Source organism: Vicia villosa, unplaced genomic scaffold (assembly GCF_029867415.1).
Source record: "Vicia villosa cultivar HV-30 ecotype Madison, WI unplaced genomic scaffold, Vvil1.0 ctg.000493F_1_1, whole genome shotgun sequence".
Lineage (NCBI taxonomy): Eukaryota > Viridiplantae > Streptophyta > Magnoliopsida > Fabales > Fabaceae > Vicia > Vicia villosa.
Genome location: NW_026705238.1, coordinates 1 through 24,188, shown reverse-complemented (window position 1 = coordinate 24,188; position 24,188 = coordinate 1). Strand labels below are relative to the sequence as shown.

The following is a 24,188-nucleotide window of genomic DNA, read 5'->3' as shown; positions in this document are numbered from 1 at the left end:
ACAAGATTCAAATTTTAATTTTCTTTAATTTTTTATCAATACCAATAGATACATATAATATATATATATATATATATATATATATATATATATATATATATATATATATATATATATATATATATATATATATATATATATATATATACCCTCCATTCATATTTATGAGGAGATGAAGAAAGATGCTTGGAAATCATGAGTAGTTTCTTTGAACTTTTGTTTTTTCTCTCTTCTTCTCTTGCCCTAAGCTTGTGTGGTTGGGGCTTTGGTTAATATGCATAAGGATTTTATTTATGCACCATGCATAAGCCTACATAAGTCATTGGATCATGTTTTTAACCCAGTATTGAGTATTGAGTATTGAGTATTGAGTGGTGAGTATGGAGTATTGAGTAATAACAATTGATCTATAGAATTTGATCCAATGATCCAAGGGTACATAATAATCTATGCATGGTGCATAGATTTTTATCTATGTACGGTAACTGCACCCTGTGGTTGGTAAAGTAACATAAAAGGATAAAATCACTACCTAAATATCTCCAAAGTGCCTAATTTTACAAGTGCCCAAAAAGTAATCTCGCTTAGCGAGATTAGCTCGCTAAGCGGACTACCAAAATATCTGAAAAGTGCACAGACCTCGCTTAGCGAGATTGACTCGCTAACCAAGCACCAAAATATATCTTGCTTCAGGAAATAGGCCAAGGAAGCGCGCTTGGAGGCTGCTAAGCAAACTTGCTGATTTTCCCATTCTGGATTTTGATTCCAATCCTCTTCCAAGCCAATTCCTTCTACACTTTTCATTCCAGTCTTGCCAAAAGTATAAAAACCTATAAAAAGCAAAGAAAAGTCAATAAAATTAATATTTACAATTTAATCTCGATTTTATTTATTTACAAGAGTATAACTAAAAGAAAACATATTAAATTCCACAAAGAGAACCTAATAAAATGGACGTTTTTTCTTTTACCTTTGCATATTTAATTTATAATTATTAAAATAATTAAGCAAAATAACTAAACAAAAATTAAACTAAAACTAAGTAAAACACAAAGTTAGAGAGGTGTGAATATTATTATAAGGATGGTATGTATCAGTGGGCCTAGAGCCCATCTAAAACAAAAACCAAATTGAAAATAGAATACAAATAATAAAATTAAAAATGAAAAAATAATCTAGTAATTTCTAAAAGTGTTACGTAGGGGTGTTCGCGGTGCGGGTTTTGCGGTTTTGACGTAAAAAATCATTCGAACCGCAAGAGAAAAAAGTGTGTCGTTTGGTTTGGTTCGTTTGACTTTTAGAAATAAAACCGAACCAAACCAAACCAAATCAACGCGGTTTGGATTGGTTCAGTTGGTTCGGTTGTTTTTTACAAAAATTTATTGAGTCATACATTCACATATTGATGACAAGTTTAGATGTGATAATTGTTTGAATCAAGTTTGGCTTGAATCTTGAATATGATATTTGTTTGATAATTGTTGGATCTTGAATTGTTGAACCTTGATTCATGAGTTGAATATTTTCTTGATAATTGTTTGGATCATGAATTGTTGAATCTTGATGATAACCATGACAATTGTTGGAACTGGTTGATGGCTTGAATTAATTGTTGCATATGTTGACTTAGTAAGTAAATTATTGCCTTGTTGGCATGCCATATTAGCATTAGTTAATGTTTTTTATCACAATTTAACGGAAAGGATTAAGTTGGTTAACGGAACCTCTTTAAGAGACTAAAATGTAACGTTTATTATATAAGTGACTAAAGTAAAATCTAAAATTAAGATAAAGGACTTCGCCACTAATTAAACAAAAAAATTTATTGACATCATTTCCTAACATTAACAAATTGGACTTAGGTTTAATAAAAATAATGATGATAATAGGTACATATCTTATAATTTTTCTTGCATCTTCTAGGGTTTTGTCATTCAGATTAGAAAGGTATTGACCAGATTACCTCTCCTCCTCATTCTAATTATTCATATTTTACTCAAACTAGGGATGGCAGAAAGACCCAAACCCGCAGGGCCCACCTGCATCTGAACCCGAGTCAACGGGTGAATACCCGAGTAGACTGGGTTCGAGTTCGGGTGCCACCAAATATTTTGGGTGCGGGTTTGGGTAGTGTGAAACTCGCACCCGAAACCACACTCGCTTAGACATGAAATTACATACGTGCCCCTAAATATATATAAGTGTAATAAATTAGGGTTTCACTTTCACTCATTTCTTCAAAGCTTCACTAACTCCTTCGTCTCCTTCACTCACTGTCTCCTTCAATTTTAGTACTCCCAAAAGGTACAGTAATTTCTGCACTCCCATAATATGATCGGTGCGTTCTTTTTCTCCCTCCGATCATGCTATTAATGTTAGTTAGGTTGATCAAACAAAATGAATGTTTTTCCATTTTTGTGCTTCATGCTTTCATACATTTGGATGAACCTGTTTTGTCATTTTCTTGTTGCTTTAGATGAACTAGTTAGTAGGTCCCTTGAACTATCATCACTTTCTAACTACCTTCCAAGGCTTAAGAGTCTTTGGTTGGTTGGATTGCAAATATGAAGATAAACTTTCTCTAGATGCAAAAAATATTTTTAATGCTTTATATTCAGAATGTTAAATCAGAATGTTAAATTAGAATGTTATGTTTTATTGTTGAATCTTGTTGTTATTGAATGTGTTTAATGTTGTTGTTTGTAATAGGTCAAATGGATCAATTGAACACAACCCCGGAGCTGGAAGGAACGTCTAATCCTACACAAGAAAGTACATGTTCACCAACTCAAGAAATAAGAATAAATTGATACAAGCTTAGAAGCTACATGAAGAAACTAAGGAGTAATGTGAGGCAAAAATTTAAAAAGATAAAAGTGAATGGGCAAGATAAGGCTGAATGCATTTGGTGTAAAAAACTACTTAGTGGCACTTCAAAGAATGGAACAAAACACTTGAAAGGACATCTCTTGAGTTGTATTAAAAAAAAATCAAGAATAGAAACCATGACAAAGGACAACCATTTCTCCTGCTGTTTACCAGTGATTTCTGACAAACAACCGCTAGTCTTCCAAACAATATATCTTTGGTAACTTACATGATCGACTAGATTGATCCTAGGACACGTGTCTCGAATGCTAGGGTTCTTATAATTTAACTCATTGTTTTGATTTTATATTTAGATGATTAAGTTTCTGTATGATGATAAATGACTTTGTAATAACTAGGGCTCGACAATGAACCATAAAATAAAGAAATATAAAGACTTTGACAAAATCTATAAAACTTGCTATGAAAGTAAAAGAATATAACATTAAGGTAAAGGATTTCGAAAGTAAAGACGATGATACAAAATGTAAATTTAACTGGAAACTAAATGACGATAAGGTAATGCAAAGTAACTTGTGTTTATATACAGGTAATTAATGGGCTTCGAATAAAATAAACAAGGTGTTCTTGCACATACATTTGTTCAGCAAAAGACCCGTTTCTCTAACGCTGGTACTTTAAGTATTTTTAGTGAATTTTTGTATATCTGTTTGAACACACCAAATCTAAACATTAAAACTCCTATTTATACTAGTTCGACCCTAACAGTCTCTACATAGATTAATGCCATGTTCAATATTTCAAACATTGCTTCGCTTCAGATACTTTCACACGTTCGCCAGGCAGAGCTGTTCCATTTGAATTTTAAATCTTCCCGCTCAAAGCTTCGACTCTGCCAACGCTGTTGTCGAAAAGCACTTGTGAAGATTACAGAATCTTTCAGTCGCAACCTTCGATAGAAATAAATCTTCTCCTTCAAGGAAAAGATTCAAAATAGCTTCACAAAAGTCATTTCTTCTTCATAACACAACACTTCAAAGCATTGTGATCCTTTGGTCGAAATCTCCAGCTAACACCATCCTACTATATCAGAAGGAAAGCAAGCGTTTGGAATTGGAACTTATAATCCAGAAAATGTGAAAAAATTGATTGTTGAAGCTATTATTATGCATGATTATCCACTATCAATTGTGGATCACGTTGGTCTTAGCAGAGTCTAATAATGTAAAGTTGTTTGGTTAATTAACCAATTATAAAATTTCAATTACCAATTAGAGACTGTATAATAAAGTTACAATTACATATTGTCAACTAATTAAATTTTGTTATTCTACATGATATATATATATATATATATATATATATATATATATATATATATATATATATATATATATATATATATATATATATATATATATATATATATATATATATATATATATATATATATTGAAAATCTTGGCAGTTTAAATGTAGACCATGGACATTCTTAGTTGTGGTTGAGAGATATATGTAACGTGGACTTATGTGCCATAGAATATGAAAAGATTATTCAGTTAAAGAGAACTATATCATGTAAAATAAAACATAAGTTAATAATTGATGGTTTAGTGATACCATCAAAAGTATATTGCATAGTATGGACTATGGAGGATTCTTCGTAATAATAGGTTTGCATCTAAAGATAAAAGGTGTCATCAGCCTTGATTCGCAATTTCGCGTTGCCGTTTTTCAGGTATATGATATTTGACAATATGGAATTGTGGATGACTTTCTATAAGAGTTGTAAAACAAGTCTGAACTGATGGACATATTTGTTTAGCCGATAATTTTGGAATTTAGATGTGCAGCGGATGGCTCCTAAGTTTGCTGCATTAGTTTATTCATCTATCAACACTTGTTATACGTTTCCGAAAGAAAATAGAACCGTGTGAAATAGATTAATGCAATAATCCTTAATGCTATCCAAGAATAATGTGTAAAACACACAGAGCAAAGTTTAGCTCCTATGAAGCACCGATACTTCAAAATCCCTGTCGTATCGTATCCGATACGCTCCGATACGCTCCGATACGCTGCCGATACGTATCGAAGGAGTATCGGAATTTTTTAAAAAAATAAAAAAATAAAAAAAAATCCGATACGGCTGCGATACGCTTCCGATACGTCCCGATACGTGATCTTCAATTTTTTTTGCAGATTTTATTTTTTTAATGACTCTTCGTTTATTTTTTTATTTTTTAATAGTCATTAGTTGGGACTTCCTATTAGGCATATTAGGCAATAGTTGCACGTTAAGATAAAAGTAATAGGCAATAACTATTAATAATAACTATGCTAAGTTTTCAATGCCAATAATATTGATCATTAGTGACTATTATTAGTGACTATTTATATGACTAACATTTTCCAACATTGATACTATACCAATATCTTAGATTTAATATTTTTTAGTAATATAGTTATGTATTGAAAGTTCTATTATGAGAGTGGTTTTGTTAGACAATAATTTAACTAAATATTTTATTTTAATCTTTATATGCGTATCTTAAACGTATCGTATCTTGTATTATTCAATTAGTAACGTATCGCCGTATCGGATACGTATCGTATCCGATACTCGTATCGTGTCCGTGCTTCATTGTTTAGCTCCCATTACAAAAATGGCTTCACCTCTTGTTCAAACACTCACACTGAAGGTATTCTACACATGCATGAAGTGCAAATCTAAAATTCATTTCAGAAACCTTCCAATCTGTAGGTATTCTACACATGCATGAAGTGCAAATCTGAAATTCATTTCAGAAACTTCCAATCTGTTTGAGCAAGAGACTAAGCTCTATCAAACCACATGTCCAAACAAACATGCTGGTATAACATTACAACCATCAAAACTACATGATGTGTATCTTTGCATGTTCAGCAATGACAATATTCAAAATCTCTAATCCATAACAATTTCATATAAACAATAATCAAACAATCAAACAACCATAATAATTTCATATGAAAAACTCATAATACATTCATCATAAATCAGCAGTTGTTAAACCAAATGATCATAAGATAACCGCAAAATCACTGCATAAATAAAAAAGAGAACATATCCAAAACATGTACCAGATTACCAACAAAATTAACCCTAAGATAACCCTAATTGATTGTCCAGAACATTTACCAGATTAGCCACAAAATTGACAACCCTAATTGATAGACTTCTTCTTCAACGCCTCCAATGCTATCCTAATCTGATCCTTGAGCAGTTGCCCTCGAGTCACAGACAGTTCCATCTCCGCAATTTGAACCTTTCTCCATCTCTCATCAAACTCATCAGCCTTAGACTCCTCCAACAATCCCATTCCCCTCTCCATAGCCTTGTTCAACAAGGATAACCCCGCAGCTTCACCAAATTTACACATTTCACTCAAAGCCAAGCTTTTATCAACAACACCCTCATCTTTTCCAGCACCATTCTTGGCAACTACTTCTTTCTTAGCAGAACAATTGTTTCTCACAGGAGCTTCCTTCTTAGTACTCTTCGGAGTTTTCTCATTCACTTTCCCATTTTCTTCCCCTTCATTGCCTCCATTATTGCCTTCAGTATTGCCCCAAACCTTTTTGGAAAGTTCAAAAGCTCTCTTATCATGCTCTTTAGTAAAACTACCACCGTCTTTGAACTTCATCTTCAAACCACGAACCTTCCGCTTCAGCTGTTCGCTAGTCGCATCACCATGAATAGATTTCTTCACAAACCTATGAAATGCCACCAGGTCCTTCATCGGATCATTACCAGTTTTGGAAATGAAGTCAGCGAGACCTTTCAGAATGGCAATCTCATCTTCTTCAGTGAAGACTCTCGGATTCATCTTCTTAGAGTCTTCCCCGGTCATTTTCACGTCACCGTCTCCATCCGCTTCGTTCTCAGAACCACCACCGCCGCCAGCGGCGATTGTTTTCTTCTTAGCAGGTTTGGAACCGTTTTCGTTGGCACGCTTTGTTCCAGATCTGGCCGGTACGGGAGTAGATTGGGCTTGTGGTTGGGCTTTCATGGGCTTTGATGCGAGAGGCTTGACTTTGGCGTTAGGTGGAGTAGGTTCTTGTTCAGAATCAGATTCAGATCCGGATTCGGCACCAGACTCCGATTCGGAACCGGACTCGGGTTTAGGGTTTGAGATTGGGGTAGAAGGTGGAGGATTTTTGGAAGGAGGTTGAACTTGTTCTTCTTCGGATGAAGAACCTTCTTCTTCTTCTTCATCTTCTTCATTCTGATCAGTTTCTTCTCCTTCTTCTGAAACTTCTTCTTCATCGACTACTTCATCTTCTGGCTTTTTGGAGGAAGGCGGTTGGTCGTCATCGGAGGAGTAGGCGGTGGGTGGATCATCGAGCGGAGTGATGCGGAGTCGTTTTGGTGGTGCCATGGAGATTTAAAACTAGAATATTGGTGTAGGTGTTTTGTTCTTGAAGCAGGAGAAGAAACTGATCAGAATGAAGAAGATGGAGCTTGACCGAAAATTTGGAACAGGGGAGGCGGATCCTTGCCTATATCTTTAGGGTTTTATGGTTACTTCATTCCCATTTGGGCTTATCAAATGGGAGCCCAGCCTATTTCTACTTATCATCAAACTATATCACCTCCTAGCCAAACAAACTAGAGTGACATGTAACTTTGTCTGGTTTTAAATTAGAAAAAACAAACACAATAATACTCTTTGGAATTAGGGTTTTGGGTTTAGATTGACGATGGCGGAGTGAAGTGGTGAAAAGGAATAGGGTTCTCGATATTTAAGAAAGGCGCGTGGAGAATAGTGTCGATTAAAATACTCTTTAATGTAAATTGTATTTGTTGTTATTGATTGGATGAATTAGTAAAATAATACTTATATTGTCTGTGTTTAAAAATAATCTTATACATAGGTTAAATATATGACTTAGGTAAATGTTTGTAACAAATAAATTTTTAATTCTTTTAATAAGATATTCTATTTTACGTGATGGTGGCTGAAACTATAGCACCTCCTAGCCAAACAAACTAGAGTGACATGTAACTTTGTCTGGTTTTAAATTAGAAAAAACAAACACAATAATACTCTTTGGAATTAGGGTTTTGGTTTTGGATTGACGATGGCGGAGTGAAGTGGTGAAAAGGAATAGGGTTCTCGATATTTAAGAAAGGCGCGTGGAGAATAGTTTCGATTAAAATACTCTTTAATGTAAATTGTATTTGTTGTTATTGATTGGATGAATTAGTAAAATAATACTTATATTGTCTGTGTTTAAAAATAATCTTATACATAGGTTAAATATATGACTTAGGTAAATGTTTGTAACAAATAAATTTTTAATTCTTTTAATAAGATATTCTATTTTACGTGATGGTGGCTGAAACTATAGCACCTCCTAGCCAAACAAACTAGAGTGACATGTAACTTTGTCTGGTTTTAAATTAGAAAAAACAAACACAATAATACTCTTTGGAATTAGGGTTTTGGGTTTGGATTGACGATGGCGGAGTGAAGTGGTGAAAAGGAATAGGGTTCTCGATATTTAAGAAAGGCGCGTGGAGAATAGTGTCGATTAAAATACTCTTTAATGTAAATTGTATTTGTTGTTATTGATTGGATGAATTAGTAAAATAATACTTATATTGTCTGTGTTTAAAAATAATCTTATACATAGGTTAAATATATGACTTAGGTAAATGTTTGTAACAAATAAATTTTTAATTCTTTTAATAAGATATTCTATTTTACGTGATGGTGGCTGAAACTATAGCACCTCCTAGCCAAACAAACTAGAGTGACATGTAACTTTGTCTGGTTTTAAATTAGAAAAAACAAACACAATAATACTCTTTGGAATTAGGGTTTTGGGTTTGGATTGACGATGGCGGAGTGAAGTGGTGAAAAGGAATAGGGTTCTCGATATTTAAGAAAGGCGCGTGGAGAATAGTGTCGATTAAAATACTCTTTAATGTAAATTGTATTTGTTGTTATTGATTGGATGAATTAGTAAAATAATACTTATATTGTCTGTGTTTAAAAATAATCTTATACATAGGTTAAATATATGACTTAGGTAAATGTTTGTAACAAATAAATTTTTAATTCTTTTAATAAGATATTCTATTTTACGTGATGGTGGCTGAAACTATAGCACCTCCTAGCCAAACAAACTAGAGTGACATGTAACTTTGTCTGGTTTTAAATTAGAAAAAACAAACACAATAATACTCTTTGGAATTAGGGTTTTGGGTTTGGATTGACGATGGCGGAGTGAAGTGGTGAAAAGGAATAGGGTTCTCGATATTTAAGAAAGGCGCGTGGAGAATAGTGTCGATTAAAATACTCTTTAATGTAAATTGTATTTGTTGTTATTGATTGGATGAATTAGTAAAATAATACTTATATTGTCTGTGTTTAAAAATAATCTTATACATAGGTTAAATATATGACTTAGGTAAATGTTTGTAACAAATAAATTTTTAATTCTTTTAATAAGATATTCTATTTTACGTGATGGTGGCTGAAACTATAGCACCTCCTAGCCAAACAAACTAGAGTGACATGTAACTTTGTCTGGTTTTAAATTAGAAAAAACAAACACAATAATACTCTTTGGAATTAGGGTTTTGGGTTTGGATTGACGATGGCGGAGTGAAGTGGTGAAAAGGAATAGGGTTCTCGATATTTAAGAAAGGCGCGTGGAGAATAGTGTCGATTAAAATACTCTTTAATGTAAATTGTATTTGTTGTTATTGATTGGATGAATTAGTAAAATAATACTTATATTGTCTGTGTTTAAAAATAATCTTATACATAGGTTAAATATATGACTTAGGTAAATGTTTGTAACAAATAAATTTTTAATTCTTTTAATAAGATATTCTATTTTACGTGATGGTGGCTGAAACTATAGCACCTCCTAGCCAAACAAAGTAGAGTGACATGTAACTTTGTCTGGTTTTAAATTAGAAAAAACAAACACAATAATACTCTTTGGAATTAGGGTTTTGGGTTTGGATTGACGATGGCGGAGTGAAGTGGTGAAAAGGAATAGGGTTCTCGATATTTAAGAAAGGCGCGTGGAGAATAGTGTCGATTAAAATACTCTTTAATGTAAATTGTATTTGTTGTTATTGATTGGATGAATTAGTAAAATAATACTTATATTGTCTGTGTTTAAAAATAATCTTATACATAGGTTAAATATATGACTTAGGTAAATGTTTGTAACAAATAAATTTTTAATTCTTTTAATAAGATATTCTATTTTACGTGATGGTGGCTGAAACTATAGCACCTCCTAGCCAAACAAACTAGAGTGACATGTAACTTTGTCTGGTTTTAAATTAGAAAAAACAAACACAATAATACTCTTTGGAATTAGGGTTTTGGGTTTGGATTGACGATGGCGGAGTGAAGTGGTGAAAAGGAATAGGGTTCTCGATATTTAAGAAAGGCGCGTGGAGAATAGTGTCGATTAAAATACTCTTTAATGTAAATTGTATTTGTTGTTATTGATTGGATGAATTAGTAAAATAATACTTATATTGTCTGTGTTTAAAAATAATCTTATACATAGGTTAAATATATGACTTAGGTAAATGTTTGTAACAAATAAATTTTTAATTCTTTTAATAAGATATTCTATTTTACGTGATGGTGGCTGAAACTATAGCACCTCCTAGCCAAACAAAGTAGAGTGACATGTAACTTTGTCTGGTTTTAAATTAGAAAAAACAAACACAATAATACTCTTTGGAATTAGGGTTTTGGGTTTGGATTGACGATGGCGGAGTGAAGTGGTGAAAAGGAATAGGGTTCTCGATATTTAAGAAAGGCGCGTGGAGAATAGTGTCGATTAAAATACTCTTTAATGTAAATTGTATTTGTTGTTATTGATTGGATGAATTAGTAAAATAATACTTATATTGTCTGTGTTTAAAAATAATCTTATACATAGGTTAAATATATGACTTAGGTAAATGTTTGTAACAAATAAATTTTTAATTCTTTTAATAAGATATTCTATTTTACGTGATGGTGGCTGAAACTATAGCACCTCCTAGCCAAACAAACTAGAGTGACATGTAACTTTGTCTGGTTTTAAATTAGAAAAAACAAACACAATAATACTCTTTGGAATTAGGGTTTTGGGTTTGGATTGACGATGGCGGAGTGAAGTGGTGAAAAGGAATAGGGTTCTCGATATTTAAGAAAGGCGCGTGGAGAATAGTGTCGATTAAAATACTCTTTAATGTAAATTGTATTTGTTGTTATTGATTGGATGAATTAGTAAAATAATACTTATATTGTCTGTGTTTAAAAATAATCTTATACATAGGTTAAATATATGACTTAGGTAAATGTTTGTAACAAATAAATTTTTAATTCTTTTAATAAGATATTCTATTTTACGTGATGGTGGCTGAAACTATAGCACCTCCTAGCCAAACAAACTAGAGTGACATGTAACTTTGTCTGGTTTTAAATTAGAAAAAACAAACACAATAATACTCTTTGGAATTAGGGTTTTGGGTTTGGATTGACGATGGCGGAGTGAAGTGGTGAAAAGGAATAGGGTTCTCGATATTTAAGAAAGGCGCGTGGAGAATAGTGTCGATTAAAATACTCTTTAATGTAAATTGTATTTGTTGTTATTGATTGGATGAATTAGTAAAATAATACTTATATTGTCTGTGTTTAAAAATAATCTTATACATAGGTTAAATATATGACTTAGGTAAATGTTTGTAACAAATAAATTTTTAATTCTTTTAATAAGATATTCTATTTTACGTGATGGTGGCTGAAACTATAGCACCTCCTAGCCAAACAAACTAGAGTGACATGTAACTTTGTCTGGTTTTAAATTAGAAAAAACAAACACAATAATACTCTTTGGAATTAGGGTTTTGGGTTTGGATTGACGATGGCGGAGTGAAGTGGTGAAAAGGAATAGGGTTCTCGATATTTAAGAAAGGCGCGTGGAGAATAGTGTCGATTAAAATACTCTTTAATGTAAATTGTATTTGTTGTTATTGATTGGATGAATTAGTAAAATAATACTTATATTGTCTGTGTTTAAAAATAATCTTATACATAGGTTAAATATATGACTTAGGTAAATGTTTGTAACAAATAAATTTTTAATTCTTTTAATAAGATATTCTATTTTACGTGATGGTGGCTGAAACTATAGCACCTCCTAGCCAAACAAACTAGAGTGACATGTAACTTTGTCTGGTTTTAAATTAGAAAAAACAAACACAATAATACTCTTTGGAATTAGGGTTTTGGGTTTGGATTGACGATGGCGGAGTGAAGTGGTGAAAAGGAATAGGGTTCTCGATATTTAAGAAAGGCGCGTGGAGAATAGTGTCGATTAAAATACTCTTTAATGTAAATTGTATTTGTTGTTATTGATTGGATGAATTAGTAAAATAATACTTATATTGTCTGTGTTTAAAAATAATCTTATACATAGGTTAAATATATGACTTAGGTAAATGTTTGTAACAAATAAATTTTTAATTCTTTTAATAAGATATTCTATTTTACGTGATGGTGGCTGAAACTATAGCACCTCCTAGCCAAACAAACTAGAGTGACATGTAACTTTGTCTGGTTTTAAATTAGAAAAAACAAACACAATAATACTCTTTGGAATTAGGGTTTTGGGTTTGGATTGACGATGGCGGAGTGAAGTGGTGAAAAGGAATAGGGTTCTCGATATTTAAGAAAGGCGCGTGGAGAATAGTGTCGATTAAAATACTCTTTAATGTAAATTGTATTTGTTGTTATTGATTGGATGAATTAGTAAAATAATACTTATATTGTCTGTGTTTAAAAATAATCTTATACATAGGTTAAATATATGACTTAGGTAAATGTTTGTAACAAATAAATTTTTAATTCTTTTAATAAGATATTCTATTTTACGTGATGGTGGCTGAAACTATAGCACCTCCTAGCCAAACAAAGTAGAGTGACATGTAACTTTGTCTGGTTTTAAATTAGAAAAAACAAACACAATAATACTCTTTGGAATTAGGGTTTTGGGTTTGGATTGACGATGGCGGAGTGAAGTGGTGAAAAGGAATAGGGTTCTCGATATTTAAGAAAGGCGCGTGGAGAATAGTGTCGATTAAAATACTCTTTAATGTAAATTGTATTTGTTGTTATTGATTGGATGAATTAGTAAAATAATACTTATATTGTCTGTGTTTAAAAATAATCTTATACATAGGTTAAATATATGACTTAGGTAAATGTTTGTAACAAATAAATTTTTAATTCTTTTAATAAGATATTCTATTTTACGTGATGGTGGCTGAAACTATAGCACCTCCTAGCCAAACAAACTAGAGTGACATGTAACTTTGTCTGGTTTTAAATTAGAAAAAACAAACACAATAATACTCTTTGGAATTAGGGTTTTGGGTTTGGATTGACGATGGCGGAGTGAAGTGGTGAAAAGGAATAGGGTTCTCGATATTTAAGAAAGGCGCGTGGAGAATAGTGTCGATTAAAATACTCTTTAATGTAAATTGTATTTGTTGTTATTGATTGGATGAATTAGTAAAATAATACTTATATTGTCTGTGTTTAAAAATAATCTTATACATAGGTTAAATATATGACTTAGGTAAATGTTTGTAACAAATAAATTTTTAATTCTTTTAATAAGATATTCTATTTTACGTGATGGTGGCTGAAACTATAGCACCTCCTAGCCAAACAAAGTAGAGTGACATGTAACTTTGTCTGGTTTTAAATTAGAAAAAACAAACACAATAATACTCTTTGGAATTAGGGTTTTGGGTTTGGATTGACGATGGCGGAGTGAAGTGGTGAAAAGGAATAGGGTTCTCGATATTTAAGAAAGGCGCGTGGAGAATAGTGTCGATTAAAATACTCTTTAATGTAAATTGTATTTGTTGTTATTGATTGGATGAATTAGTAAAATAATACTTATATTGTCTGTGTTTAAAAATAATCTTATACATAGGTTAAATATATGACTTAGGTAAATGTTTGTAACAAATAAATTTTTAATTCTTTTAATAAGATATTCTATTTTACGTGATGGTGGCTGAAACTATAGCACCTCCTAGCCAAACAAACTAGAGTGACATGTAACTTTGTCTGGTTTTAAATTAGAAAAAACAAACACAATAATACTCTTTGGAATTAGGGTTTTGGGTTTGGATTGACGATGGCGGAGTGAAGTGGTGAAAAGGAATAGGGTTCTCGATATTTAAGAAAGGCGCGTGGAGAATAGTGTCGATTAAAATACTCTTTAATGTAAATTGTATTTGTTGTTATTGATTGGATGAATTAGTAAAATAATACTTATATTGTCTGTGTTTAAAAATAATCTTATACATAGGTTAAATATATGACTTAGGTAAATGTTTGTAACAAATAAATTTTTAATTCTTTTAATAAGATATTCTATTTTACGTGATGGTGGCTGAAACTATAGCACCTCCTAGCCAAACAAACTAGAGTGACATGTAACTTTGTCTGGTTTTAAATTAGAAAAAACAAACACAATAATACTCTTTGGAATTAGGGTTTTGGGTTTGGATTGACGATGGCGGAGTGAAGTGGTGAAAAGGAATAGGGTTCTCGATATTTAAGAAAGGCGCGTGGAGAATAGTGTCGATTAAAATACTCTTTAATGTAAATTGTATTTGTTGTTATTGATTGGATGAATTAGTAAAATAATACTTATATTGTCTGTGTTTAAAAATAATCTTATACATAGGTTAAATATATGACTTAGGTAAATGTTTGTAACAAATAAATTTTTAATTCTTTTAATAAGATATTCTATTTTACGTGATGGTGGCTGAAACTATAGCACCTCCTAGCCAAACAAACTAGAGTGACATGTAACTTTGTCTGGTTTTAAATTAGAAAAAACAAACACAATAATACTCTTTGGAATTAGGGTTTTGGGTTTGGATTGACGATGGCGGAGTGAAGTGGTGAAAAGGAATAGGGTTCTCGATATTTAAGAAAGGCGCGTGGAGAATAGTGTCGATTAAAATACTCTTTAATGTAAATTGTATTTGTTGTTATTGATTGGATGAATTAGTAAAATAATACTTATATTGTCTGTGTTTAAAAATAATCTTATACATAGGTTAAATATATGACTTAGGTAAATGTTTGTAACAAATAAATTTTTAATTCTTTTAATAAGATATTCTATTTTACGTGATGGTGGCTGAAACTATAGCACCTCCTAGCCAAACAAAGTAGAGTGACATGTAACTTTGTCTGGTTTTAAATTAGAAAAAACAAACACAATAATACTCTTTGGAATTAGGGTTTTGGGTTTGGATTGACGATGGCGGAGTGAAGTGGTGAAAAGGAATAGGGTTCTCGATATTTAAGAAAGGCGCGTGGAGAATAGTGTCGATTAAAATACTCTTTAATGTAAATTGTATTTGTTGTTATTGATTGGATGAATTAGTAAAATAATACTTATATTGTCTGTGTTTAAAAATAATCTTATACATAGGTTAAATATATGACTTAGGTAAATGTTTGTAACAAATAAATTTTTAATTCTTTTAATAAGATATTCTATTTTACGTGATGGTGGCTGAAACTATAGCACCTCCTAGCCAAACAAAGTAGAGTGACATGTAACTTTGTCTGGTTTTAAATTAGAAAAAACAAACACAATAATACTCTTTGGAATTAGGGTTTTGGGTTTGGATTGACGATGGCGGAGTGAAGTGGTGAAAAGGAATAGGGTTCTCGATATTTAAGAAAGGCGCGTGGAGAATAGTGTCGATTAAAATACTCTTTAATGTAAATTGTATTTGTTGTTATTGATTGGATGAATTAGTAAAATAATACTTATATTGTCTGTGTTTAAAAATAATCTTATACATAGGTTAAATATATGACTTAGGTAAATGTTTGTAACAAATAAATTTTTAATTCTTTTAATAAGATATTCTATTTTACGTGATGGTGGCTGAAACTATAGCACCTCCTAGCCAAACAAACTAGAGTGACATGTAACTTTGTCTGGTTTTAAATTAGAAAAAACAAACACAATAATACTCTTTGGAATTAGGGTTTTGGGTTTGGATTGACGATGGCGGAGTGAAGTGGTGAAAAGGAATAGGGTTCTCGATATTTAAGAAAGGCGCGTGGAGAATAGTGTCGATTAAAATACTCTTTAATGTAAATTGTATTTGTTGTTATTGATTGGATGAATTAGTAAAATAATACTTATATTGTCTGTGTTTAAAAATAATCTTATACATAGGTTAAATATATGACTTAGGTAAATGTTTGTAACAAATAAATTTTTAATTCTTTTAATAAGATATTCTATTTTACGTGATGGTGGCTGAAACTATAGCACCTCCTAGCCAAACAAACTAGAGTGACATGTAACTTTGTCTGGTTTTAAATTAGAAAAAACAAACACAATAATACTCTTTGGAATTAGGGTTTTGGGTTTGGATTGACGATGGCGGAGTGAAGTGGTGAAAAGGAATAGGGTTCTCGATATTTAAGAAAGGCGCGTGGAGAATAGTGTCGATTAAAATACTCTTTAATGTAAATTGTATTTGTTGTTATTGATTGGATGAATTAGTAAAATAATACTTATATTGTCTGTGTTTAAAAATAATCTTATACATAGGTTAAATATATGACTTAGGTAAATGTTTGTAACAAATAAATTTTTAATTCTTTTAATAAGATATTCTATTTTACGTGATGGTGGCTGAAACTATAGCACCTCCTAGCCAAACAAAGTAGAGTGACATGTAACTTTGTCTGGTTTTAAATTAGAAAAAACAAACACAATAATACTCTTTGGAATTAGGGTTTTGGGTTTGGATTGACGATGGCGGAGTGAAGTGGTGAAAAGGAATAGGGTTCTCGATATTTAAGAAAGGCGCGTGGAGAATAGTGTCGATTAAAATACTCTTTAATGTAAATTGTATTTGTTGTTATTGATTGGATGAATTAGTAAAATAATACTTATATTGTCTGTGTTTAAAAATAATCTTATACATAGGTTAAATATATGACTTAGGTAAATGTTTGTAACAAATAAATTTTTAATTCTTTTAATAAGATATTCTATTTTACGTGATGGTGGCTGAAACTATAGCACCTCCTAGCCAAACAAACTAGAGTGACATGTAACTTTGTCTGGTTTTAAATTAGAAAAAACAAACACAATAATACTCTTTGGAATTAGGGTTTTGGGTTTGGATTGACGATGGCGGAGTGAAGTGGTGAAAAGGAATAGGGTTCTCGATATTTAAGAAAGGCGCGTGGAGAATAGTGTCGATTAAAATACTCTTTAATGTAAATTGTATTTGTTGTTATTGATTGGATGAATTAGTAAAATAATACTTATATTGTCTGTGTTTAAAAATAATCTTATACATAGGTTAAATATATGACTTAGGTAAATGTTTGTAACAAATAAATTTTTAATTCTTTTAATAAGATATTCTATTTTACGTGATGGTGGCTGAAACTATATCACCTCCTAGCCAAACAAAGTAGAGTGACATGTAACTTTGTCTGGTTTTAAATTAGAAAAAACAAACACAATAATACTCTTTGGAATTAGGGTTTTGGGTTTGGATTGACGATGGCGGAGTGAAGTGGTGAAAAGGAATAGGGTTCTCGATATTTAAGAAAGGCGCGTGGAGAATAGTGTCGATTAAAATACTCTTTAATGTAAATTCTATTTGTTGTTATTGATTGGATGAATTAGTAAAATAATACTTATATTGTCTGTGTTTAAAAATAATCTTACACATAGGTTAAATATATGACTTAGGTAAATGTTTGTAACAAATAAATTTTTAATTCTTTTAATAAGATATTCTATTTTACGTGATGGTGGCTGAAACTATAGCACCTCCTAGCCAAACAAAGTAGAGTGACATGTAACTTTGTCTGGTTTTAAATTAGAAAAAACAAACACAATAATACTCTTTGGAATTAGGGTTTTGGGTTTGGATTGACGATGGCGGAGTGAAGTGGTGAAAAGGAATAGGGTTCTCGATATTTAAGAAAGGCGCGTGGAGAATAGTGTCGATTAAAATACTCTTTAATGTAAATTGTATTTGTTGTTATTGATTGGATGAATTAGTAAAATAATACTTATATTGTCTGTGTTTAAAAATAATCTTATACATAGGTTAAATATATGACTTAGGTAAATGTTTGTAACAAATAAATTTTTAATTCTTTTAATAAGATATTCTATTTTACGTGATGGTGGCTGAAACTATAGCACCTCCTAGCCAAACAAACTAGAGTGACATGTAACTTTGTCTGGTTTTAAATTAGAAAAAACAAACACAATAATACTCTTTGGAATTAGGGTTTTGGGTTTGGATTGACGATGGCGGAGTGAAGTGGTGAAAAGGAATAGGGTTCTCGATATTTAAGAAAGGCGCGTGGAGAATAGTGTCGATTAAAATACTCTTTAATGTAAATTGTATTTGTTGTTATTGATTGGATGAATTAGTAAAATAATACTTATATTGTCTGTGTTTAAAAATAATCTTATACATAGGTTAAATATATGACTTAGGTAAATGTTTGTAACAAATAAATTTTTAATTCTTTTAATAAGATATTCTATTTTACGTGATGGTGGCTGAAACTATAGCACCTCCTAGCCAAACAAACTAGAGTGACATGTAACTTTGTCTGGTTTTAAATTAGAAAAAACAAACACAATAATACTCTTTGGAATTAGGGTTTTGGGTTTGGATTGACGATGGCGGAGTGAAGTGGTGAAAAGGAATAGGGTTCTCGATATTTAAGAAAGGCGCGTGGAGAATAGTGTCGATTAAAATACTCTTTAATGTAAATTGTATTTGTTGTTATTGATTGGATGAATTAGTAAAATAATACTTATATTGTCTGTGTTTAAAAATAATCTTATACATAGGTTAAATATATGACTTAGGTAAATGTTTGTAACAAATAAATTTTTAATTCTTTTAATAAGATATTCTATTTTACGTGATGGTGGCTGAAACTATAGCACCTCCTAGCCAAACAAACTAGAGTGACATGTAACTTTGTCTGGTTTTAAATTAGAAAAAACAAACACAATAATACTCTTTGGAATTAGGGTTTTGGGTTTGGATTGACGATGGCGGAGTGAAGTGGTGAAAAGGAATAGGGTTCTCGATATTTAAGAAAGGCGCGTGGAGAATAGTGTCGATTAAAATACTCTTTAATGTAAATTGTATTTGTTGTTATTGATTGGATGAATTAGTAAAATAATACTTATATTGTCTGTGTTTAAAAATAATCTTATACATAGGTTAAATATATGACTTAGGTAAATGTTTGTAACAAATAAATTTTTAATTCTTTTAATAAGATATTCTATTTTACGTGATGGTGGCTGAAACTATAGCACCTCCTAGCCAAACAAAGTAGAGTGACATGTAACTTTGTCTGGTTTTAAATTAGAAAAAACAAACACAATAATACTCTTTGGAATTAGGGTTTTGGGTTTGGATTGACGATGGCGGAGTGAAGTGGTGAAAAGGAATAGGGTTCTCGATATTTAAGAAAGGCGCGTGGAGAATAGTGTCGATTAAAATACTCTTTAATGTAAATTGTATTTGTTGTTATTGATTGGATGAATTAGTAAAATAATACTTATATTGTCTGTGTTTAAAAATAATCTTATACATAGGTTAAATATATGACTTAGGTAAATGTTTGTAACAAATAAATTTTTAATTCTTTTAATAAGATATTCTATTTTACGTGATGGTGGCTGAAACTATAGCACCTCCTAGCCAAACAAACTAGAGTGACATGTAACTTTGTCTGGTTTTAAATTAGAAAAAACAAACACAATAATACTCTTTGGAATTAGGGTTTTGGGTTTGGATTGACGATGGCGGAGTGAAGTGGTGAAAAGGAATAGGGTTCTCGATATTTAAGAAAGGCGCGTGGAGAATAGTGTCGATTAAAATACTCTTTAATGTAAATTGTATTTGTTGTTATTGATTGGATGAATTAGTAAAATAATACTTATATTGTCTGTGTTTAAAAATAATCTTATACATAGGTTAAATATATGACTTAGGTAAATGTTTGTAACAAATAAATTTTTAATTCTTTTAATAAGATATTCTATTTTACGTGATGGTGGCTGAAACTATAGCACCTCCTAGCCAAACAAACTAGAGTGACATGTAACTTTGTCTGGTTTTAAATTAGAAAAAACAAACACAATAATACTCTTTGGAATTAGGGTTTTGGGTTTGGATTGACGATGGCGGAGTGAAGTGGTGAAAAGGAATAGGGTTCTCGATATTTAAGAAAGGCGCGTGGAGAATAGTGTCGATTAAAATACTCTTTAATGTAAATTCTATTTGTTGTTATTGATTGGATGAATTAGTAAAATAATACTTATATTGTCTGTGTTTAAAAATAATCTTACACATAGGTTAAATATATGACTTAGGTAAATGTTTGTAACAAATAAATTTTTAATTCTTTTAATAAGATATTCTATTTTACGTGATGGTGGCTGAAACTATAGCACCTCCTAGCCAAACAAAGTAGAGTGACATGTAACTTTGTCTGGTTTTAAATTAGAAAAAACAAACACAATAATACTCTTTGGAATTAGGGTTTTGGGTTTGGATTGACGATGGCGGAGTGAAGTGGTGAAAAGGAATAGGGTTCTCGATATTTAAGAAAGGCGCGTGGAGAATAGTGTCGATTAAAATACTCTTTAATGTAAATTGTATTTGTTGTTATTGATTGGATGAATTAGTAAAATAATACTTATATTGTCTGTGTTTAAAAATAATCTTATACATAGGTTAAATATATGACTTAGGTAAATGTTTGTAACAAATAAATTTTTAATTCTTTTAATAAGATATTCTATTTTACGTGATGGTGGCTGAAACTATAGCACCTCCTAGCCAAACAAACTAGAGTGACATGTAACTTTGTCTGGTTTTAAATTAGAAAAAACAAACACAATAATACTCTTTGGAATTAGGGTTTTGGGTTTGGATTGACGATGGCGGAGTGAAGTGGTGAAAAGGAATAGGGTTCTCGATATTTAAGAAAGGCGCGTGGAGAATAGTGTCGATTAAAATACTCTTTAATGTAAATTGTATTTGTTGTTATTGATTGGATGAATTAGTAAAATAATACTTATATTGTCTGTGTTTAAAAATAATCTTATACATAGGTTAAATATATGACTTAGGTAAATGTTTGTAACAAATAAATTTTTAATTCTTTTAATAAGATATTCTATTTTACGTGATGGTGGCTGAAACTATAGCACCTCCTAGCCAAACAAAGTAGAGTGACATGTAACTTTGTCTGGTTTTAAATTAGAAAAAACAAACACAATAATACTCTTTGGAATTAGGGTTTTGGGTTTGGATTGACGATGGCGGAGTGAAGTGGTGAAAAGGAATAGGGTTCTCGATATTTAAGAAAGGCGCGTGGAGAATAGTGTCGATTAAAATACTCTTTAATGTAAATTGTATTTGTTGTTATTGATTGGATGAATTAGTAAAATAATACTTATATTGTCTGTGTTTAAAAATAATCTTATACATAGGTTAAATATATGACTTAGGTAAATGTTTGTAACAAATAAATTTTTAATTCTTTTAATAAGATATTCTATTTTACGTGATGGTGGCTGAAACTATAGCACCTCCTAGCCAAACAAACTAGAGTGACATGTAACTTTGTCTGGTTTTAAATTAGAAAAAACAAACACAATAATACTCTTTGGAATTAGGGTTTTGGGTTTGGATTGACGATGGCGGAGTGAAGTGGTGAAAAGGAATAGGGTTCTCGATATTTAAGAAAGGCGCGTGGAGAATAGTGTCGATTAAAATACTCTTTAATGTAAATTGTATTTGTTGTTATTGATTGGATGAATTAGTAAAATAATACTTATATTGTCTGTGTTTAAAAATAATCTTATACATAGGTTAAATATATGACTTAGGTAAATGTTTGTAACAAATAAATTTTTAATTCTTTTAATAAGATATTCTATTTTACGTGATGGTGGCTGAAACTATAGCACCTCCTAGCCAAACAAACTAGAGTGACATGTAACTTTGTCTGGTTTTAAATTAGAAAAAACAAACACAATAATACTCTTTGGAATTAGGGTTTTGGGTTTGGATTGACGATGGCGGAGTGAAGTGGTGAAAAGGAATAGGGTTCTCGATATTTAAGAAAGGCGCGTGGAGAATAGTGTCGATTAAAATACTCTTTAATGTAAATTGTATTTGTTGTTATTGATTGGATGAATTAGTAAAATAATACTTATATTGTCTGTGTTTAAAAATAATCTTATACATAGGTTAAATATATGACTTAGGTAAATGTTTGTAACAAATAAATTTTTAATTCTTTTAATAAGATATTCTATTTTACGTGATGGTGGCTGAAACTATAGCACCTCCTAGCCAAACAAACTAGAGTGACATGTAACTTTGTCTGGTTTTAAATTAGAAAAAACAAACACAATAATACTCTTTGGAATTAGGGTTTTGGGTTTGGATTGACGATGGCGGAGTGAAGTGGTGAAAAGGAATAGGGTTCTCGATATTTAAGAAAGGCGCGTGGAGAATAGTGTCGATTAAAATACTCTTTAATGTAAATTGTATTTGTTGTTATTGATTGGATGAATTAGTAAAATAATACTTATATTGTCTGTGTTTAAAAATAATCTTATACATAGGTTAAATATATGACTTAGGTAAATGTTTGTAACAAATAAATTTTTAATTCTTTTAATAAGATATTCTATTTTACGTGATGGTGGCTGAAACTATAGCACCTCCTAGCCAAACAAACTAGAGTGACATGTAACTTTGTCTGGTTTTAAATTAGAAAAAACAAACACAATAATACTCTTTGGAATTAGGGTTTTGGGTTTGGATTGACGATGGCGGAGTGAAGTGGTGAAAAGGAATAGGGTTCTCGATATTTAAGAAAGGCGCGTGGAGAATAGTGTCGATTAAAATACTCTTTAATGTAAATTGTATTTGTTGTTATTGATTGGATGAATTAGTAAAATAATACTTATATTGTCTGTGTTTAAAAATAATCTTATACATAGGTTAAATATATGACTTAGGTAAATGTTTGTAACAAATAAATTTTTAATTCTTTTAATAAGATATTCTATTTTACGTGATGGTGGCTGAAACTATAGCACCTCCTAGCCAAACAAACTAGAGTGACATGTAACTTTGTCTGGTTTTAAATTAGAAAAAACAAACACAATAATACTCTTTGGAATTAGGGTTTTGGGTTTGGATTGACGATGGCGGAGTGAAGTGGTGAAAAGGAATAGGGTTCTCGATATTTAAGAAAGGCGCGTGGAGAATAGTGTCGATTAAAATACTCTTTAATGTAAATTGTATTTGTTGTTATTGATTGGATGAATTAGTAAAATAATACTTATATTGTCTGTGTTTAAAAATAATCTTATACATAGGTTAAATATATGACTTAGGTAAATGTTTGTAACAAATAAATTTTTAATTCTTTTAATAAGATATTCTATTTTACGTGATGGTGGCTGAAACTATAGCACCTCCTAGCCAAACAAAGTAGAGTGACATGTAACTTTGTCTGGTTTTAAATTAGAAAAAACAAACACAATAATACTCTTTGGAATTAGGGTTTTGGGTTTGGATTGACGATGGCGGAGTGAAGTGGTGAAAAGGAATAGGGTTCTCGATATTTAAGAAAGGCGCGTGGAGAATAGTGTCGATTAAAATACTCTTTAATGTAAATTGTATTTGTTGTTATTGATTGGATGAATTAGTAAAATAATACTTATATTGTCTGTGTTTAAAAATAATCTTATACATAGGTTAAATATATGACTTAGGTAAATGTTTGTAACAAATAAATTTTTAATTCTTTTAATAAGATATTCTATTTTACGTGATGGTGGCTGAAACTATAGCACCTCCTAGCCAAACAAACTAGAGTGACATGTAACTTTGTCTGGTTTTAAATTAGAAAAAACAAACACAATAATACTCTTTGGAATTAGGGTTTTGGGTTTGGATTGACGATGGCGGAGTGAAGTGGTGAAAAGGAATAGGGTTCTCGATATTTAAGAAAGGCGCGTGGAGAATAGTGTCGATTAAAATACTCTTTAATGTAAATTGTATTTGTTGTTATTGATTGGATGAATTAGTAAAATAATACTTATATTGTCTGTGTTTAAAAATAATCTTATACATAGGTTAAATATATGACTTAGGTAAATGTTTGTAACAAATAAATTTTTAATTCTTTTAATAA

At 31.0% G+C, this 24,188-nt stretch overlaps 1 protein-coding gene across 1 annotated transcript; it reads right to left on the bottom strand.

The window, feature by feature from the left end:
• Positions 1 to 5,815: 5,815 nt before the first annotated feature.
• Positions 5,816 to 7,374, bottom strand: LOC131628913 (GLABROUS1 enhancer-binding protein-like). The gene has a single exon (XM_058899721.1). The coding sequence runs from the start codon at positions 7,248 to 7,250 to the stop codon at positions 6,036 to 6,038; it is 1,215 nt and encodes a 404-aa protein (XP_058755704.1). The 5' UTR covers positions 7,251 to 7,374; the 3' UTR covers positions 5,816 to 6,035.
• Positions 7,375 to 24,188: the final 16,814 nt, after the last annotated feature.